The 21,129-nt window shown below is 50.9% G+C and overlaps 7 protein-coding genes across 7 annotated transcripts; 3 read left to right on the forward strand and 4 right to left on the reverse strand.

Moving 5' to 3' along the window:
- Positions 1 to 324: 324 nt before the first annotated feature.
- KD926_006403 (NADH-ubiquinone oxidoreductase subunit B) lies at positions 325 to 2,257 on the reverse strand (the record flags this gene model as incomplete). The annotated part of the gene is made up of 5 exons (XM_053099385.1): positions 325 to 1,254; positions 1,362 to 1,424; positions 1,498 to 1,599; positions 1,727 to 1,808; positions 1,968 to 2,257. The coding sequence occupies 5 exons, from the start codon at positions 2,255 to 2,257 to the stop codon at positions 325 to 327; spliced, it is 1,467 nt and encodes a 488-aa protein (XP_052956839.1).
- A 2,532-nt stretch (positions 2,258 to 4,789) lies between these two features.
- Positions 4,790 to 9,551, forward strand: KD926_006404 (P-loop containing nucleoside triphosphate hydrolase protein; the record flags this gene model as incomplete). Its single annotated transcript, XM_053099386.1, has 3 exons — positions 4,790 to 5,137; positions 5,188 to 7,686; positions 7,734 to 9,551. 3 exons carry the CDS (start codon positions 4,790 to 4,792, stop codon positions 9,549 to 9,551), a joined length of 4,665 nt encoding a protein of 1,554 aa, XP_052956840.1.
- A 771-nt stretch (positions 9,552 to 10,322) lies between these two features.
- Positions 10,323 to 11,890, forward strand: KD926_006405 (uncharacterized protein; the record flags this gene model as incomplete). The annotated part of the gene is made up of 4 exons (XM_053099387.1): positions 10,323 to 10,562; positions 10,617 to 11,251; positions 11,302 to 11,444; positions 11,499 to 11,890. 4 exons carry the CDS (start codon positions 10,323 to 10,325, stop codon positions 11,888 to 11,890), a joined length of 1,410 nt encoding a protein of 469 aa, XP_052956841.1.
- Positions 11,891 to 12,936: 1,046 nt separating this feature from the next.
- Positions 12,937 to 13,266, reverse strand: KD926_006406 (uncharacterized protein; the record flags this gene model as incomplete). The annotated part of the gene is made up of 2 exons (XM_053099389.1): positions 12,937 to 13,195; positions 13,250 to 13,266. The coding sequence occupies 2 exons, from the start codon at positions 13,264 to 13,266 to the stop codon at positions 12,937 to 12,939; spliced, it is 276 nt and encodes a 91-aa protein (XP_052956842.1).
- Positions 13,267 to 13,704: 438 nt separating this feature from the next.
- On the forward strand, positions 13,705 to 14,723 carry KD926_006407 (sulfurtransferase; the record flags this gene model as incomplete). The annotated part of the gene is made up of 2 exons (XM_053099390.1): positions 13,705 to 13,856; positions 13,964 to 14,723. The coding sequence occupies 2 exons, from the start codon at positions 13,705 to 13,707 to the stop codon at positions 14,721 to 14,723; spliced, it is 912 nt and encodes a 303-aa protein (XP_052956843.1).
- Positions 14,724 to 14,838: 115 nt separating this feature from the next.
- Positions 14,839 to 16,551, reverse strand: KD926_006408 (flavin monoamine oxidase family protein; the record flags this gene model as incomplete). The annotated part of the gene is made up of 1 exon (XM_053099391.1): positions 14,839 to 16,551. One exon carries the CDS (start codon positions 16,549 to 16,551, stop codon positions 14,839 to 14,841), a length of 1,713 nt encoding a protein of 570 aa, XP_052956844.1.
- An 880-nt stretch (positions 16,552 to 17,431) lies between these two features.
- KD926_006409 (inorganic phosphate transporter) lies at positions 17,432 to 19,117 on the reverse strand (the record flags this gene model as incomplete). The annotated part of the gene is made up of 1 exon (XM_053099392.1): positions 17,432 to 19,117. The coding sequence occupies one exon, from the start codon at positions 19,115 to 19,117 to the stop codon at positions 17,432 to 17,434; it is 1,686 nt and encodes a 561-aa protein (XP_052956845.1).
- Positions 19,118 to 21,129: the final 2,012 nt, after the last annotated feature.

The following is a 21,129-nucleotide window of genomic DNA, read 5'->3' on the forward strand; positions in this document are numbered from 1 at the left end:
GTAATACATTTTTCTTCCTTTTTAACTGTCTTTCCTTTGGCTTAAGAGGCAATTCAAGCCGGTGAGGTCACCTAGTCTGCATCAAATTTAATAGTTAATATATCGGGGTTTCAATTTGCAAGAGATCAGATATCGTTTCGACCATACCATTCAATGATTGCTGATGTGCTAGGGCCCGACACCATTCGTCAACATCCTCTATTGTTCCAACCAATTGATTCCAGTCGCGTCAAATGGCCATTTTATCAGAGGCCGCCATTCCTGATCCAATGCCCGATTGATCGCAAGAAGCACCCTCTGGCCCCATGATGAAATCCACCATAGCTATCGTAGTCGAGGAAGCATAACGCAGTAATGTGCGAATATAACTAACGCAAAGGGGTGACGTTCCCGCAATAAATCAGAAAAATTAGATGCAATTTCATCCATCCACATGAAGGTCTTCGAAACCGGCTCCGCGCCGCCGTCTATGTTAGCAAAATGGTCTTCTAGAAGACATATGGCTGAGTGAAAAGCCTGACGATTCTCCTCCTCAAAAACATGTGTAGTGTTGAGCCCGTATAAATTCGATATTGCCGATCGAGATATCTCGGATAAGCCTGGACTGGCTTCTTCAACATGAGTCAACTGACCCATTTCGTCAGATTTGGCATCTGTAAGTAACGGAGCCGAGAAATTCATGGTTGATTTTATCAGCGTGATGATCTGAGTCATTTCGCCGAGAGGATCGGATATTTCGTGACCTGGCCCAGAGACGGCGAGGTGGAAAGCGAAAGCGAAGCCGATTAAAAGACTAGAGAGAACAAAGATGTTCAGCCATTCTGATCCATTGCTCGCATTCGATATCTTGAGAATTGACAATCGTAAGGTGGATTGCTGAAACGGCAACAATGCCATGTAACAGATATGGGTTAGACAATGCCTCGTTGGGAACTGCTGTCTTACATATTTGAAGGTCCGAGTCGTTTCTAGATATGGAGGGGCAGTTTCTGTCTTCCAATGCATGAGGAGCCTAGAGTGAAGATGGTTTGAATCTCCGGCAGCGGATCCGGCAGATGGAACAGCTTGAGGGACTGCCCCATTTATACAATCACTCGCAGGTGATGTATTCGAGTGGAAGACCACCTCGGAGTAAGCCGTAGAGCTGTGCTCGGCGGATCCAGGATTCGTCCAGAGCCACGGGCCGGAAGAACCATACTGGCAGTCATCTAGGCGATCTTCGCATTTGGTACATTTGGGTCGCTTCTCATCACACTAAGTGTCGCATCAATTGAGATTGCCTACGGCCGGGATTTCGCGGAAATGAGATGATACCTTGACACTTCTACGCTTACATTGGAGACACCCATGGCGTGACTTACGCGTGGCTTTTCGATGAGCCATATGCGTGATTCAAGCCCCATACCCCCATGCCTGGGATACAACTGCAAGCTCAGTGCGACTCTGTACTCCAAAATGGCTAGAAGAATAACAAAGTGGACTTTTTGCCGCCACGACCCCCTTGCGGCCAAAAATGCGGAGGATCTGTTGATCCGCCCATTTCTTGGCGCTCGGCCAACATCCGTCGTACGTGAATTGATCGAATCCTAAGTCTCGAAACTACAAGTATCAGAATGAAATATGCTATGATACACTCAATATCGAACATGATACGCGCTATATAGCCGATGTTGGCTCAATCATTACACACACAGCCAACCAGAGTGTATGCACCTATCGCCCATACCACGTACGCGTCGTCTGCTTCCTCCGTATCTTTTTTTGAATCTGGAAAATCCCGTATATCAAAGCCTCGGAGGTCGGTGGACCTTTGAACTCATGACAAGGTTAGTCATGGAATATCAAACTGATATGCAAATAAAATCCAGAACAGGTGCCATTTTGTTGGTCAAGGTGCCCGCCACGATCATCAGGTCTGACTGCCTGGGCGACGCTCAAAACAAAAGACCCAAGCGATAACATCATACCGCGGGCCAGCCATTTGCATCATTTCCACCGCACAACAAACAAGACCGAATGTCATCGGATATAAGGAGCTCTGTCGGGCCCAATTTGCGATCTGATCGAGGGTTGTTCTATGGATCATGAACTTGTCAGCTCTTATAGCAATGGCATGCTCCAGGAATACAAACAGCGCGTATTGTGCCACACCAGTAGGAGCAGCCTGACTGGGTAGGGCGACTTCGACTCGAGGTTTCCCACTAGCAGTCAGGGAATGTTGTGATCTTTGAATTTGCAAAGCCACTTGTCTTGTCATATGTGTCGGGTGCGAGCACCATCGTTGGTCTTATAGATTAGATCACTGTCAGCCTTTATTCCGACGACTTTGTCGATGATAGCAGCTTACAGTTTCTATTTCTTACGAATACACTCCCAATACAACAATACACTCCCTTTTCCTATCTTATTCGGGCAAATCTTACGAGATTTACCGTTAGTAATCGCAGTTCATGGGCCACGATTTGAGATTCTGCATCCCCGAGTAAGGTTGGTGCGCGATGGCAAAAAAGAAATTTCGAAAATGAATGTGTAGAAATATTTTGCCGACTATATCTCACGGAGTTTCCGAGATCGATTTCTTCCAAACATCGCTCGTCCTCCTAGAGATCGCGACCCTTATTTATACATTGGCCTCGTCTAACGAGCTCCAAAAATACATCGACGACCTTGGAACAAGCGTAGGCAGCCCTAATGTTATGTCTTTAAGCACTAATTGCAGGTAATTGTCTTGTTTTCAGTGGTTCAACTTGCAGTTTCACTATGAGACGACATAACCTTACTATTATTTCACGGAGGTCTGATTCCTGATATTTTGGGCTACTGGTGGCAGAGATACTTCCTCGAATACACTATATTATTACTCTATAATATACTCTCCTCATTCCTTCTGTACGCTATTCACTATCTTTGGCTTAATCATCTCTCTATCCTCAGTTGCAACCCTTCATTCACCTTCTAACCCAGACCTTCGAAAACCACAGATAGCCAAAGTCTACAGGAATGTGGTCACTGAGTTATAACACTTCTCTAGATCCAATTGCTTCCCTAAACATCTTAACCAATACGTGGTGGGAGAGGGTACTCATTCGGCCTGGTCTGACTGTTGGCATTCGTGTCACCACCAAGAACAAGCGAATTAATGCTACGGTCATGGCATACTCGAATAGTGATCGAGCCGATTTCCCACATTCTATATTCCACGGCGCACGAATTACACGACATTGTTTGCTTCCTGCACACTTCGCTCTGCCAACAAAGCAGCGGCGGGGCTGACAGAATGCACAGCAGGTTTATCGCATGCACATACGTAACGTTGACTCGAGCTGCTACCGAGATTCAAGTCTAAACCGAGAGCGAAAAACGATTCTAGCGCTCATTTGTCTCAAAGGGGAATAACATTGATGGATTATGTTTATTGAATGACGGCAATGGAGGTAGCGTCGCATGCAATGGTCACCTGAGCCACCGAACCCTACATTCGGTAAATCACTCTAGGAATCAAAGTATTGAGATCATTCATCATCAGGCCATTCTCCAGCCCGGCTCCGATATGTAATATGTCGCTCCTCATTGGATATGAAGGGTAAACATCAGGTCACGCCCCATGGGCAAGATGCGTTTCTTGTCCCACCCCAAGCGATTTGTGCCCGGACACCTGCAGCTGTCCCCAGATTTATGTTCACGGGTATGAAAGATCAAAGATGTTCCTCTAACAGAGATCTAGGGAAAGTAAAAGATGAGTCGACTATCTACTGTCTATTTATCACAATTATTTTCAGCCATATGTGTTAGTCTGATGAGTACCAGGTACCATGGTTTTGCGACAAGTATAAACGTCAAATATTGACAATGAAGACAGAAACTAAGCTACGATAATCTAGCGGTGAGTCCGAACTAGCTCAGTTTGATTCGAATGCTAGATGACTCCGACGAAGTGTAACAGGCCGATGAGGAGGCGGATAAAGCGGTACAACCATGAAAACTGGCATGTGTGTTTATCAGAACATATTATTGGTGATTTGACTTAACCGGCCCACTACTATCACAAATCTAGCATTCCCAAATAAGTTTCTTTCCTAGACTGTATATAATCCAGGCCGTCAAAATATATCGTGCCGGGACCTTGCTCCGATGACGGGCCCACGCAGGACACACCAGAGATCAAGCCATCATTGAAGCCAGTCACCAGCTGGCCATTACAAATCGGACCGCATGCAACCATCCGAGCCACTCATGAAGTGGTAGATTCGGACGGGGACTAAAGCCAAACCTATCGGAAGTGGGCCATTATGCGTGATTACGGAGTAGAGCCGTGGAAGCAGCTAAAGTAGGCAAAGCCTGTTACCAATAAAGATTGCAGATGATGTGCATGCATGACACTAACGGCTACAACGGTGCAACTAAGGTGATCTGACCGACTGGCGATGCGGAGATGCAAAATCAGGGAGTCACGGGAAGTGGCGGCTTGGGGGCCTCAGGCCAAGACGGAAATGGACCGCATGTCGACGGTGATTGGCCGGCGCGTCAAGGTGACGCGCCCGCAGCCAATCAGCGGGCTCTCAACGGTTCTGCCGCGGAAGGCATCAAGGCGGGAAGGCGGAAAGGCCTGAGGCAGGGGTGCACAGGAATGCGGCAGGAAGTGAGGAATGTGCAGGACTTCCTGCAATTCTCCGGCTTTCTCGCTGCCCCCCTGCGCTCCCTCCCTAATTCTCATTTTCCTTGTTTCTCCTATTACCGGCTTGCCTGCTGCTTCACCTTTTCTCCAATGCCAGACCGTACCTTATGAGGAATGGCATCAGATCCGGAAGTCCTGTCCGTCGTGACGGGTGTTGTGGTGCTGGTGTTCATAGTCATTAGCAGTGTGCCTGCATTTGTCAAGACTACTCGTCGATTGGAAAGGGACTCTCAATTCATCCGCCTGGATGCGTCGCCAATCGCCAAATCGGGATACGAGGATGAGGACGGCGAGGCGTCGGAGGCATCGCTCCAGATGTACTCGGATACCTGGCAGAAAGTCGCCATCACTATCTTCTCCGTGACCGGATTGGAACTGTCGCTGGCGCTGGCGATTCTTTCACTTCAGTCCAAGAACCAGAGCTTCTTAGCCGTGCCGTTTTGGCTGCAGACAGGAGGCTGGGTAGGTTATTCGATCCATTACGGACGAAGCCAATTGCTGACCGACTACAGATGATACAATGCGTCCAGTCGACAGCCTTCTTTATTGAACCGTCTACCGTGGAACGATATACGCTTGGTCTCTACGCGTTCTGGGCCAGCACGCTCACCCTGGGTGTATGCGGCCTCAACATTTTCATCCCGTGGTGCTACGGCAACGACATCAACTTTAGCCGTGCATCCACGGGATTGCTTGTTAGTCAAGCAGCTGTGGCAACGATACGCGGTCTTTGCTGCACCCTTATCCCGCGTCGACCGAACATCTACTTCCAAGGCCAGATGGTCGATCAGGAGTTCACAGTCAGTGCGTTCAACCGTTTCACCTACACATACGTCAGCACTTTACTCCACTACACGGGACAGAACAAAAACTTGGACATCGATAATCTGCCGAAGTTACCCTTTGCAGCGCGTGCACAGACACTGCACGCGCGTTTGGAACAGACCCGAGGGACGCTGAAATTGTGGAAGACATTGGTGCTGGGAAATGTTCGCCCCCTGGTTCTGCAGACTATTCTCAGCGTGGTGACTTGCGTGCTGGGATTTGGACCGCAGGTGGCCTTGTACGGTATCCTGACGTCGCTGGAGGGGAGGTCAAGCGAGTCGGGCCCGGTGACTGCCGCGTGGCTTTGGGTGTTGACCCTTGGCTTGCTGCTGGTCTTGTCTCTAGGGATCGAGTCCTGGCTATGGTGGCTGATCTACTCCCAACTGTGGATCCCAATCTACGAGGGACTATCGGCCTTGGTGTTTGCTAAGTCGATGCGGTGCAAAGACGCCAAGCACCTGAAACCATCAACGAAAGATGGAGATGAGGAAGTCGAAGACGAGCAGGAGAAAAGTAGACAGAGTATCATTAATTTGGCTGCCGTGGACTCGAAACGCATTGCGGATTTCGCCACCTTCAATTACCTCATCCCATCGTGTCTCATGAGACTCGGCATTGCCTCGGCGTTTTTGGTGCATCTCATCGGATGGCGCAGTCTACTAGCAGGCGTTGCTATAGCTATCTTGGTCACTCCGGTCAACGCGTTTCTGACAAAAGGGTACGCTTCTGTGCAGCAGGACCTGATGAAGGCGAGCGACAAACGGACGTCAGCCGTGACGGAGGTCCTCCAGGGTATCCGCCAGATTAAATTCGCCGCCCTGGAGAAAGAATGGCAAAACCACATCACGCAGAAGCGAGAGACTGAGCTGAAGTTATTGTGGAAAACCAGTCTCTACACTACCGGCATGGTTTCGGTGTGGATCTTAGGACCATTGATGCTCTCGGCAGTCTCCCTAACGGTATACGCACTGATCCATGGCGAATTGTCTGCCTCAGTCGCATTCACGGCATTGTCCGTATTTGGCAATCTTGAGTCCGCATTGGCTAGCTTGCCAGATCTGCTTTCCAAAGCGATGGAGGCCAAGGTGAGCACTGACCGTATCGAAAAGTTCCTCACATCCACCGAAAAAGCTCCACACACACGAGAAGTCCAAGAGATATCGTTCGAAAATGCAACACTTTCATGGCCCGCAGATGAGTCGAGTGAAGAGCAGAAGGACTGGGAGCGTGACGACCGATTTGTCCTTCGCCACCTGACTATGCGATTTCCCCAGAAAGGCTTGAGTGTGATTGCTGGAAAGACGGGTTCTGGGAAGAGTCTTGTCCTTGCCTCGCTTCTGGGAGAATGTGATGTGTTGGCTGGATCTGTCTCAGTACCACATGCTCCCGCTCTGGACGAACGATTCGACCACCGTGCCACGTGTGACAATTGGATTATCGACACCGCCATCGCCTATGTAGCGCAGAACCCCTGGATCGAGAATGCCACGATAAAGGATAACATCTTGTTTGGACTACCCTACAACTGGTCTCGATACCGCAAGGTGCTCTTTGCATCTGGCCTGGAAAAAGATCTCACGATGCTACCGGACGGCGAGATGACCGACATCGGGGCAAATGGAATCAACCTCAGCGGTGGCCAGCGATGGCGAGTGTCCTTTGCTCGTGCTTTGTACTCTCGCGCAGGAATCTTGGTCATGGACGACATCTTCAGCGCGCTGGACGCGGAAACCGGTCGACACGTTTACGAGCATGCCTTAACAGGAGAACTGGGCCGAGATCGAACGAGAATTTTGGTGACACACCACGTGGGGTTGTGTCTGCCGCGTACTGACTACTGCGTGCTTCTGGAGAACGGGTCGATGTCGCATGCGGGCACAGTGGAAGACCTGGGCAAGATGCAAGGACTTACTGACGTCCTTCAAAATTTGGCCATCGAGAGAGCGGCTAAAAGGCAGCAGGCAGATGAAGAAGATGCAGTTTCGCGACGAAAACGTTCCTCTGTTGGTCCTCCCCCGGCTGCAAGCGATGAGAGTCCTCGGAAGTTTACGCAGGACGAAAAGCGAGAGACAGGAGCCATCTCTTGGGGGGTATATAAGGCGTATGTGAGCAAAGGGAATCGCCTGCCCGTGTGGGCGCTCACCTTTCTGGCTTATGCTGTGTTCACTGCCCTTCTGGTCGGCCGTGTAAGTATTTAAATTCCACCACGAGCTGAATTTGGCTAATTTATCAGTCCTGGTGGGTGAGTCTGTGGACGAGCTCGTCGCATACGTCGTCGCATCCGGTGCACACTGTCAGTCTTTGGCATCACACCCTGAGCACCACTAAGTCGTCTATCGATCCCGACCTTGTCTTCTATCTCAGCGTGTATGTTGGGATTTCTGTTGCCGCATGTGCAGTCGGAACTCTTCGAACCCTCTCCCTTGCGTTTGCATCGCTTCACTCGTCTCGACAGATGTTTGACGATCTTCTCGCCGTTGTGCTACGAGCGCCTCTTCGATGGCTGGACACCGTTCCTCTCGGTCGCATTCTGAATCGGTTTACGGGAGATGTCTATATGCTTGATTGGCGACTTGCCTACGACCTGGGCAATCTGGTATTCAAAATCCTTGAGCTTGTGGGCATTATCGTGGCAGGCGTTATGGTCTCGCCGGTTATCATGGTCTTCGCTGGCTTGCTCCTTGTCGTATGTGTTCAGATGTCCTCGACCTATCTCGGTGGCGTGCGTGAAGTGAAACGCCTGGAAAGCACCGCCAAAAGCCCCGTCATGGAGCAATTCGGGTCGAGCCTTGTTGGACTTACGACAATCCGCGCGTTTAACAAAGTCGACGTATACATCCGTCAGATGTACGAGCGCATTGACCGACATGCGCAGGCAGCATGGAACCTCTGGTTGTTTAACCGATGGCTGGGATTCCGGATGAGCATCGTGGGAGCCCTCTTTTCGACCGCCACTGCGGCCTTCGTTGTTTACGTTCCCTCTATATCCGCTGCCCTCGCTGGCTTTGCCATGAGTTTCGCGCTGCAGTACAACTACGCGGTGGCTATGGGGCTGCGCTTCTACGCCAACGTCGAAATGGACATGAATGCGACCGAGCGAGTTCTCGAATACACGGCCATGGAGACCGAAGACCAAGGAGGCATCGATCCACCCGCGGCATGGCCGACCCGGGGACACGTTGACGTTGAAGATCTCCAAGTGGGCTATGCCCCTGAATTGCCTCCTGTCCTGGATGGGCTCAGTTTCACCATCGAGCACAACCAACGCGTCGGCGTAGTTGGGCGCACCGGAGCCGGTAAATCCTCACTTACTCTCGCGTTTTTCCGCTTCCTCGAAGCCCGACAAGGCCGTATCACGATCGACGGACAAGATATTTCTAAAATCAAACTCCAAGCCCTACGCAGCCGGCTCGCCATCATCCCACAAGATCCGGTCCTGTTCTCCGGAACCGTTCGGTCCAATCTCGACCCATTCCACGAGCACACAGACCTAGAGCTCTACAACGCACTCGAACGCGTTCACCTCCTCTCCTTCGAGGACACACTCACCCTGGGGTCACAGTCCAGTAGCCAAGATCCCCTCAGCGGCAGCGATACGCTCTCCTCGTCCTCCGCCTCCTCAACCGCAACGACAACCCAACCCAAACCCGCCAACGCCTTCGCTTCCCTGTGGTCTCCCATCTCCGAAGGAGGATATAACCTCTCGCAAGGCCAACGCCAACTTCTCTGCCTGGCGCGGGCCATCGTCTCACAACCCAAGATCATGATCCTCGACGAGGCCACTTCCGCCGTGGACATGGAGACCGATGCGCTGATCCAGCGATCCATTCGCGCAGAATTTGGCCGCAACAGCTCTCTAATGGTGATCGCACATCGGCTCAGCACAATCGCGGACTTTGACAAGATTCTCGTTTTGGATGCCGGACGGGCGGTTGAATTTGGGACGCCGAAGGAGCTGATGCAGATCAAGACCGGCGTCTTTAGGAACCTAGTGGAGAGTAGCGGTGAGAGGGCAGTGCTGGAGGAGATAATCCTTGGCAAGCAGAAGTAATTCACCCGTTATATAGGGAGTTTGTGTGTACATGATTTTCATGTGTTCTGGGTTGGGATAACTGCCGTTTTAGCGTTCGCAGATAATTTTGATGTTGATACATTTTCAGAATGAGAACCGGATTTTTAATTATATTTCCCTTGACAATTTTGAGGCTTTCTTGTATCATCCAACTGCTCCCGCATACATATCTAGGATAGTGATCTTTAGGATGAACCATCTGTAGGAATATTGGATGCCAGGGGTAGGCTGCTGAAATGGTCAAAAATGATTGAATTGATCGAATAAAGCAATGACTGCTTGATTGAATGCATGACTGACTGATCAACTAACTAAGGGTCAAGATAGGCCGTTTTATCTTCATATTTCACGTGATCTTCATGGCCGATATCATGGGATCTTCCGCTTCATTCATGGAATTCTCCGCTTCGTATAGAGATCTCCGGAACTTGCTTTTAGCGAATGTTTGGCGGATAACCCTGAATCTTCTACACTATCATGCACAATAGCTAGGCAGTCACGGAGACCTGGAATCCAGACACGCTGCTGCCTAGGTCTTATCCCTACCGCCTTTCTCTTGGTACATGCAATGTGACCTGACATGTTCTCGCCATTGGATGAACCATATGGAAACTCCCGCTCAGAGAGGTTCGGCCCCCTGCAGGAAGCAGATATTCGAAAACATAAATCCCCTGGGTCCTCTGATCTACCCCTAAGGCCCTCGTTTACTGATCCTGCTCATAATTTGGCTTCCCGAGAAGCAAGTTCACGATGGCGATCCCCCCTCTAGATACCTCTTGGACCGAGACCTTCTTCTCCGGCGAAGAACCTCCTTCTGAAGAGAACTACTGTTCAAAGCCCCAAGGCCTCTCGACCTTCCGCCACTTTCCTGTGCCCGATAAAAACTGGATATTCGGACGACGACTATCCGAGAACAATGGCAGCCCGATTGTGGTCCTTCGGCTATACAGCAAGGTGGGCGGGGTGAAGCGGAGCTATGCTGCAAAGATGGTACGTAAGCTCTCACTCACCTGGCTTTAGCCCAACCTGACAGAGTGGATATAGTTTCCAGAATATACCCTTGATGATGCCCAAGCGCAATGGTACCGCATCCCCTCGACATGGTTCACGACGCAGGACATCCAAGACGAGTTTGACAACTTCCTCAACGAGGCTCGAGCATTCGAACGTATCACCCGTGCGTGTAGTGAGGGCGAAAAGATCTATTTTCCCCAATACCACGGGGTTCTCATTCCAATTGAGCGGACCAAATTCGACAGGCGGTTCCAGCCACGCAATCAAGCCGTCGTTCTCGAATCATTGACCCGTGATGAAACAGCTCGTCGGATCCTAGGCACGCCCGAGTTCGGTGAAGACTTCCAAAAAGTTCTTGAATTCCCACAGCAACTTCAAAACCAAAATCTCACGCAGTTTGAATTGAACTGGTATATGTCTCTCTTGGACAACCGACTCCGTAGAGTGAATGCCCTCCACAATGTTGGCATCTTGCATAGTGACATAGGAGATCGTCATTTTCGCCTCCCAGAAGACTTTTATGATAAGGTACTTTATGACTTTTCCGCAGCCTATACTTTCTCTAGAAAGTGGCCGTATAAATTGTCCATTCGTCGCAGACCGCAGAGGCTGGAAGCTATAAGGAAGATTGAACAGGGCCAAGTTGCAAAGCAAGTCCTTGCGCGGTAAGTCACCAAACGCTATGAATGGTTTTTTGATATTCTAACAATAATAGAGCCGAGAGAAGAGACTTTCGTGATCATATTGCGAATACATTCGAGGTGAGCGTTGACGCGGTTACAGGGATGTTTTCTTCTCTTTTAGACGAAGCCGAAGAACTGGAGCTCATTCTCCTCAAGGTGATGCATCGCCCTGATGGTAATTAGTTTCCATGTCTGTTCTTTGCACCACATACTAAAGGATCTGTTTTAGTATTTACCATGCCCTCTTTATCATCCCTCTTCCCGTTCCTGGAAGCATTATGCCCGAAAGACGACCCGACTTGGTGCATTCGCAGAGCCCGACAGTTAAATGATTATAGCTTTGCATGGCTCATGAGTGGTGAGGAGAAGGAATGTCCATCCAATGGGAGATTATCAGTGATATGTTGGCCACGTGATCCACCTGGCCGTCGTATGGGAGCGTGTATGGACATAAACGTGAAAGCCTTCGATAGAGATGACTTCTTTCTGCTTATGTTGATACCGGAGAACTGGGCGCAGGTAGATATGACTGGCAAGGTTTTGAGGCTTGGCTCTGAATTCCTTGATTGTGATGAGGCTGTGGGAACTATCATTGACAGAGATCATTTTGACAGGATTTGACTTATGCATGAATGGCGCGAGGGTCAATCAGGAGGTCATGTGTCTAATTCTTGCGGTGCGTTCTCGTTTTAAAGACAGGTATTGAATGTCCAAGATTATTACATTGTAAAAAGCAAGAGAATAGAAAGAGGGAAGTGCTATAGAAAGAAGTATGCTTTATCTCGCTGCATAGAAAAACTGCCAGTCACTCGGACAACAGGGCAGCACAAACGGCACCTTTTCTCACCTGCCATTTGCATCGAGATTTAGCTGTCTCTACTGATCTTCTGGCAACACTGGAATGTTCATCAATTAAATCTAGCCCTGCTATTGGAAGATATAACATGCTTGCATTAAGCTAGTTCCATCCCAAATGTGTCCATCCGCATGAGAGGTAGGTTGGGTAGAACAAGAGTACGATTAATGAATCAAACATCAACGCCGCCATCACCGCATCCCTAAATGGATAGAAGTTCAAATGCCAGGCTAAATGATACCTAGAAAAAAAAGCATCGAGAGTAAACCTCGAGCACCCACACTACACAGTCAACTTCTGAATAAGATCCGCGCCTATCTCGCCATTTGACTGCAGCATATCCGAGAACCTCTTATGGGCCGAATACCGTCACAAACGCGCAGCAACATAAAGGAATAGCACACTGCGCAATGACGACCGTCCATCAGGCTCAACTGGCCCAGTCTCCCTGTAAACATATTCCAGAAGATCGCAAAGTTCGTCCGTCTTCAACAAGTAATAGGTAAGATCCATGTGAATCGAACGCAGACATTTCTGGCGGAGCGGCTCCACCAAGTACTTAGTGGCAGAGACGTATAGCTTTGCGTGGAAAAGAGTGCACAGTCTCCCGTGGGTTTGGGACGGGTCGGCGCCGTATTTTAAAGCCTCGAATTTTGTTAACAGCTTTTCCACAAAGAGCCATACAGAGATTGAACACCTTTGCAGTTGCCATCTTGTACCGCTCGAAAATCAGGTTGAGGTCTTTGTTTACCATTGCCTGGTAGCTCTGATAAATGATACTCGGTAGACGTGCTTTGGCCTCATCAAGTACCTAGGATAGAGTCGGCTTTTTGTCATCCTCGCCTGGTGGCACGAAGGGCGAAGTATAAGTCCCGGTGTAGGCATATTCGCAAGACGCGGCGAAAGTCTCGGGGTCTACATCAGCAAGGACAGCGACTTTGGAGGTAGATTCCTTCATGATGCCATTCGCGTTCAATGGCTTGGAGGTCTCCACGACTATGGCAGAGTGGATCCTCATAGAGTGTTTATCTTCGCTGATGAGGAAGGTAAACTGCGACGAAAGGCAAACTCTGGGACATTGGTGACGTTAGTAGCTAACAGGGAAACAACTATGACCAACTGACTTCGTATAATCTGGCATGTTGAACGGAATTGAGCCTTCGGACTAGCGTAGGATTTTGCTACTGGGAAATTGAGCATCTTTGAAATACTGTGTGTTTATAACAACAAAACTGAGGAAGAAATAGCGCTTATATGTGAGGGGAAATCCCTGTGTTTGAGTTTCAGTAAATCCCGATAAAAAAGACTATTGATAGTAAACACAACGTCATTCCATGCGCGAAAGCCCCAGTCTAATTCAGTAATCGTGATGGGTAATAGGTCGAGTAACTTAAATCCCCAAACTAAGTGTAAACAGATTCTAGATAGAGAACAAGTCTACTCCGTAGAAAGACCCAAGACTGAGGGCGGTGGGTCTCCGATAATCTAGTCCATCAATCAGAAATTTGACCGATTTCTCCCCGTCATCGACCTTCATTACTCTTCCTGCAACATCTTCTATCGAGCAATCAACCGCACCATGTTCGCATCCACGCTTGTGAGCCCTCCAGACTTCCATGAGGCATACTCCCAATCCCGACCGCACAATGACCTCAAAAGAATCGTTCCAGTCGCCGCGGGCCGCACCGCACACATTCCCTTTTTCAACGCCAACCACATCCCGGGTTCAGTGTATGTTTTCACTTCGGTCTTCACGTTCACATTCCCAGAAAACATTCCTGCCAAAAAGAAACTCTCTTCTTGCACGAACATAGTTCAAAAAAGTAACAAACTCCCAGCTTCTTCAACATGGACATCATCCGCAACCCAGACACCCCCTACCCACTAATGCTCCCCACCCCCAGCACCTTCTCAACGGAGCTATTTAAACTCGGTCTCCGACCTAGCGACATCGTCGTGGTCTACGATGCCGCAGAGATAGGAACCTACAACGCGCCGCGGGTGGCGTGGATGTTCCGCGTGTTCGGCCACAAGAATGTCCACGTCCTGAATAACTTCCGACTTTACCACCAACTGAACTTCCCTGCCGAGTCGGGAGATATAGTTTCTCTTGTATTATCTTCATCTGGAGAATTAGGAGATGCGGAGACGTATCCTATTCCCGAGATTGATCAAGAAATGGTGATATCTCGCGCGGATCTTCAGAAGCTTCTCGCTACACAGAACGAGAACTCAACCGACTCAACGTATCAAATTCTGGATTCACGCACGAACACGCTCTTCACTGGGTCCGAAGGGTACTCCGATCCAAGTATCCAGAGAGGTCATATTCCCGGCGCTGTGAATATCCCGTTATCAACGGTATTGAACGAGCATGGGGCGATCAAGACGCCATCAGAGTTGAAGGCATTGTTTGAACATTCTGGGGTCAGCGAGCGACCGACGATCTTGAGCTGTAATTCCGGTGTTACAGCGGCGGTAGTGGATGTGGCATTGACGGAGTCGGAGTATGTGATGCCGAAGCGGCTGTATGATGGAAGTTGGATGGAATGGGGGAAAGTTTCTTCGGCAGAGTTGATTGCAAAGGAGGAGGAATGATTACATCGTGAACCACACCTGATGGGTTTACACCGGGTGACATATGTATATTGACCCTTTTATATATCGCCAAGAAGAGGTATATCCAACAAGTCTGTGTATGTATAGTGAAATATCAAGTCTGAATCCACCTCCCCATCCACCGTCTATTCAAGACCTTCGCCTCCTCAACCAACCCCATCTCCAGCAAGATCTGCACGCACCCTCGCACCGCCGAATGCAAAGAACTACTAACCCAAGCATGAGTGGGCGCTGTATGCTCGCCCACAAACACGGTATTATGTTCCGTGCGATGATACGCGGGGATATACAATTTATGCTGCTCGACATCGGGCCGACACCAGCTTGTCGCCGTATACTCGTCTTCCAACCAGCACAGCTTCTCATAAACACCAGTGTATAATTCCCTGGCCTGCTCGCCATGGAGATCCACCACCGCGTCTAGCACCGTCTGCACGTACTCTTCTTCAGGGAAGCTGACGAAGCGATCGCTCCAGTCGCCACCACGGTAGTGCATGATGAGGCCGGGGCGAGACTCGTTGAGCCCGTAGACGGGGTAATACAGAGCGCCGATGGCGGAGCTGGGAGGAGTGGATTTTCCACCGAAAATAGGGCGGGGACCGCGTTCCCAGAATCGTGCCGAAAAAAGCAAAGCAACTTTGCAGGCGGACTTGAAGCGGAGGCCGGCCTCGCTGATGGCGCGCGACAGGACAGACGAGAACGACGGGAGATCCATGAAGCGGGTCATGGTAAAGGGGACGGCCATGATGGTGTAGTCATATTCGCGGGACTGAGCGGTGCGATTGGTCGTGGATGGGTACCAGGACAGCCGAGTCATGGTGCGGTTGGTGACAGGGGATGTGACAGACTCGAGCTTGCGGATCTTTCGGTTGAGCGTAAGTCGGTCACGCACATGAGGCAGGAATGCGTCCGAGAGACGATTGAAACCGCGATCGATACATGTCCACTCGGTTTTTCCGAGGGAGCTTGGCGAGCCGTCCAGCTCGAGGTTGGAGTTGTGGTGCAGCTCGTCCCAAAAGACGTCGTAGTCAGAGTCCGTCCAGATCGCGTCTGTGACGTTTTCACTAGCCTTGAAAGCATTTCGCATCATAGACTGCTCACTCCAGTCGTCGAGACCGTCGTCCATGGCAATCTTATGCTGACGCCAAACGTCCTTCTGCATGGCCTTCAGCTTCTCCTTGCGCGAGAGGATCTCCTCCATGCGAGTCTTAGTCTGTTTGAACTCGGCCGTGGCCATGGTATCAGGCTGACCCAAGCTGGAGTTTTGCTGGATTTCCGCGCGAGTTGGAATCCGCCCGTCTGAATGCCGCCCGGTCCCCAGAGCCAGCAACTCATTCGGATGATGTTGAATCCACGGAATGAAGTCGATCCTCCAATCCGTATGATTCTCATTCATATCGTTCAGCAACGTGGCAAGCTGAAAGACCATCGCATGGTCCGAATACTCGATGGTCTCGCCATCCGCATAATGCGCCCTCACAGGCAACCGCATAGGTCCCATCTCGGCCCATTCCTGCGTATCGCCCATGAACTTGGTGCGGAACCTTCCTCCGACGCGATCGCTCGCCTCGATGATTTCCCAATTATGAACGCCGACGCTGTCGAGCATCAGCGCGGTCGCAAGTCCAGTAATGCCTCCGCCTACGATAGCGATGGTTTTGTTCTTGGCGCCATGAGGTGCGACATGATAGCTGGTGTTGATGGCATTGACGCCGTCGAACCAGGCACCGAGGGCGTCGAATTCATGAAGTTTGGGCAAGCCGGATGCAAGGGCCACGAGCCCCGGGAGAAGGGTGGATGGCTTCATTGTTGATGTTCATCATGTCTCTCGGACCACGATGATATAAATAGAGGGAATGAGGACCTTGCGTTGGAACCTTGAGGATGATATTCTTGCGCTCGTGTCGATCGTTTTCTGCAGTCTCCAAGGTGCGTGATCATCATTGCCGGACTTGGGTGTAGCTAGTTAGATGGGTAGCAAAATGAAGATCTCCCAAAGTGCCATTTGACGTAGGCCTACGCGCCACGATCCAGCGGCATAGAATTTCAATCAACAAAGTGGTATCCGGTGAATCTCCGTCACGGCGAGATTAGTATTGACCATCATCCCATACCACGATTGAAAGCATGAACAAGCGATTGGAGGAAGTCCCACAGTAGCGAAAGAAGAACTACCTCGTATATCCCCTCTCGCCGTCCGCGAGCCACATATTCATGCCTGAAGTGACAGTGATATTACGATCGACTGATCACCATGACCGAGAATATCGAGGCCATTTCGTGTGTAAATCTTCCTGGATGTCTCCGAGGTACCAGAGCTAATCCAACGTGTAGCACTTGGCGAAGCATGGCATTTTCCGACCGGTGTGACCTCAAGACGATCGACCTGCAAGTCGGAGCATTGACTCAATCTTAGGATTTTGGTTTTATTGGCAAAGAGTAGATCATAAGGAGAACAAGAAAAAGAAACGAATGGAAAAAATAGACGATCCCTGAAGAACAAAACACACCTGGGTTTGAAGTCAATTAAAATCTGGGAGCAAACATCCTGCCTATTCTAGAGTGGGGAAACAAAAACAACGAAGACAGTTCGAAATCAATTAATTGCATTTAGGGTATAGTATTATAGCCAACCAAACCAGAAAGAAAAGTCTATATATACAAATAAATCATAACAAAACAAAATTTTAAAAATGTGGCGTGTTCAGCGCCATCAGACAAATCAACCCAGCGACCAAGCCAGCCGACGGAAGAGTCAAGACCCAACCGCAGAAGATAAACGCAAGCTGGCGCCAGTTCACCGCACCAAGATCGTAATTCATCAGAGCGACCCCGGTCGCAGCGCCAGTCAGACACTGGGTCGTCGAGACGGGCAGACCGAGACGCGAGGCAAGGAGCACCGTGATGGCGGCACCCAGCTCGGTCGCGAAACCACGGCTCGGAGACATCTGGGTGAGCTTGTTACCGAGCGATCGCATGATATGGTATCCGTAGAACCAGAAACCAGCGCCGAGCAGTACACCGGCAATGACCAGGAACCAGATGGGGGTTTCGGACTCGGTGTTCACGCTACCGGAGAGGTAGGTCGCGTAGGAACCGGCCCAGGGACCCACGGCGTTCGCCACGTCGTTGGAGCCGTGCGCGATGGACATCATGATAGCCGACACAACTTGGCAGTATGTCCAGAGGTGTTCGACGCGGTCGTCGTAACGGTGTGCGCGGGCATGGATAGCACGAAGGTGATCCGAGTCGTGAGTGATGACGTCGCGGGTGACACCCTGTAGAAAGATGAACTTGATCCAGCCCCAGTACTTGATGGGGTTGAACCAGCTGAGATGTTCGACCGGCTGGAGGAAGCGCTCGTGGGGGCCGATGATGGGCTTCTTGGGCTGGATTTCGGGGGAGGTGGTGGCACGCTGTTCGATGTCGGTGTTGATGGTTTTGCCGTCAGCGGCGCCGTCTTTTTTCTCAGCGTCTTTCTGGCCGGCACGAGTCTCCCCGTAGGCATCCTCGTAGTAGTTGATGACGAAGTTTTCGCCGGTGCCAGGGAAGTATAGAGGGCAGTTGTCCTTGAGTAGCCAGGGACCAAGAGGGAGGTGGTAGAATCGGAGTCGTGCATCTTCCTTGACCAGTCGACGGTGGAAGTAAGGCATGAAGAAAGCATAGGAAACGACAAGACAACCAGCCAGGACACCGAGGATAATACCCACGGCTTTGCCAGCGCCGAATGCTTCAAGGGAGGGAGCAGTAGGGGCTTCGACGACGATAAACAACGCCAGGATAGCACCGGTGAAGGAGAGGTAGACGGGAATGAGGCGCATGGCCCACTTGAATGAATCCTGGCGTTCAAGGACGGTGTATTTGAGGATGCCGAAGATAAGGGCCGAGAAGGCACAGGCGATGGCGGGAGCAATACCCCAGGATGCAGCAATCTGAGAGACACTGCCGCTCTTCCACTCCCAGGTGATTTCAGCCTGGGAAGCGAAGCCGACACCGACCAGCGCACCGACGACGGTCTGAGTGGTCGACACCGGCCATCCACGGGCAGTGGCAAACATCAACCAGAAGGCACTACCCACCTCGGCACATCCCATGGCCAGCATGAAAGTGCCGGGCTTGCCCATGAACCGATCGGGCTCGATGATGCCGGACTTGATGGTATCGGTGACACGGCTGCCGAGCGCTACGGCACCGACGAACTCCGTGATCATGGCCAGGATACCGACATGCCACATTTTCAGCGTCCGAGCAGCGACGGAGGTAGCGTAGGAGTTGGCGACATCGTTGGCACCGTTACCGAAGGCGCTGAAGACGAAGGCAATAGAAGTCAAGGCCAGGATCCAGTCGTACGGGGCGGTCTCGAGGGGAATCATGATAGGCAAGAGGTGCCGAGCTGGAAGCTCGAGCTTTCAGAGAGGGAGAAAGTATGAGGAGAGAAGAAAGAAAGATGCGTGGAAGACGTGCTGCTGGACAGAATCGGAGGAAAAAGTGAGCACGCGAGCAAGTTAAGTATCATATTGATGCCATGACCGGGTGGCTGCACACCCTGTGCCAAGGCATCGCGTGGTTTTTCTTCTCGTCGGTCATCTCCATCCAGACCGATTGGAATGGTCGACGAACGTGAGCGCAGCAGGGGATGGTATTGGTTCCTGGGCCCTGGCCTCCGCCGAGAGGAGCGGACTTGGCGCCAAGGAGTCGACGAAGATGCGACCCGTGGACTGCCAATCAGAGGGAGCAAACGAGCACGTTCCTGAGCTGCTGGTTGTCGCCCATCGCCGAGCAGCTCTTAGGCCTGTTGGGTCTGTCTTGGGATTCTTGGGGAGTATCGCCAAGGCCCTTGGCGGGCGGTATTAGTGAAAGACTTTTTCTGCTCGCGTGTCCATCACCAGCCGGTCATTGGTATACTTTTCCAGCAGTGGACCGAGGGGCAGTGCAGCGTTGCCACTGGTCTGGATGGGTCGGAGTGGGTAGAAGAGAGATGCATGAGAGAGTGTGTGAGTGAGGGAATTCCGGAGAGTGCGAGAGGCGAGGGGCACGTGGGACCGGATGGCGCCGTTTGCATGTTTGTCTCTTCTGGGAGCCTCAGGCGCACTCGCCCATCGACTGACTTCTGGCAATGCGATCCTGTCGGCCGGGGATGGACAGCCATCGCAGAATAAACCTCGTCTGGTCCTGGACCACACGTGCGAAAATGTCCGATATGTCGGACAGACTGCCCAATCAGTACGCATGTATCCAAACATCCGAAGCCTCCTCTCTCGCCAGGCAAATTCCCAATGCATCGAGAGCGGCACATATTCCGAGCACTACTAACATTCCGACCACCACCTAGGCCTACCTCATTCTACAAATGCGGCAAAGACTCCCCCGATTCCTCAGGCTGACCTCCTTCCCCGCACGAAGAATTGTAACCTGGTCCAACTACAGTGGTACATCGGTAGGACAGAGCATCGGGGAATCCCCATTCTAGCTCCAGGGCTGAGAGGAATGTCAGCTTGCTTCGATGCGAATGGCTTCATTCAACTGCAGTCATCTCGGCTAATGGCCTGGTCGCGTTATACAGCGGATGTGGCGGCTTGAGACAAGACGACGTTGATTCACATCATGCGCTGAAAGAACAAATTCCTACGGATCCCATTTGTGCCCGCACCTGGGGGTCGATTACACGGTGGTAAGAAGATGTCGATCGAGGGAGGAGGTGTGAGTATAAATATGGGCATGATGACCGACTCCACCTCGTCTTCTTCCACAGAACAGAATCCATTCAATCAACCCAAAAGCTAAACTAAAATCAAAGATCTTCCGGAGACAACCACCATCATGAGGTTCATCCTTGTCCTGTTCGCTGCGCTCTTGAGCGTGGCGGTCGCGACGGAGAACGCAGACCCAGCGCTGGTAGGCTCTATCTCAGGTCCTTCGGCCTTTTGGAGAAATGCTAATCAAGGTAGGCACGCTGCGGAGACTATTGTGACAGGGACAGGGACTGCTACGGCCGTTGTGACAACTGTGACCGAGTGAGTTCTGCCTAGCATCACATTTCGCCCGCTAATCGAGAATGCAGCGTCGACATCGGTGCGTGGATTAAAGGACCGGCGTGGAGTCGGAGGAATAGGTGCACTCCCGATGGTATTCAACATCACCATCGTTCGTATGCTCTGACGTGGGGGATGAAGGCAGGGAATATGGAGTCAAATAGCAGCAGGTTGCGATAGTTTGTCAGGGAGGAATCAACGATAGTGCTACCTCTAGTCTGTCAGCTTCATTGTGTGTGACCGTAAAGTAGAGCCAAAGTAGACCGGAACAGATGATAAGTAGGCATTCATTACGTAGTTCACAGCTTGAGTATCCCGATCAGTGATTCGAACGTTGCACATTAGTCATGATG

Source organism: Aspergillus affinis (assembly GCF_023601865.1).
Source record: "Aspergillus affinis strain CMG 70 chromosome Unknown NODE_33_length_288726_cov_88_254756, whole genome shotgun sequence".
Lineage (NCBI taxonomy): Eukaryota > Fungi > Ascomycota > Eurotiomycetes > Eurotiales > Aspergillaceae > Aspergillus > Aspergillus affinis.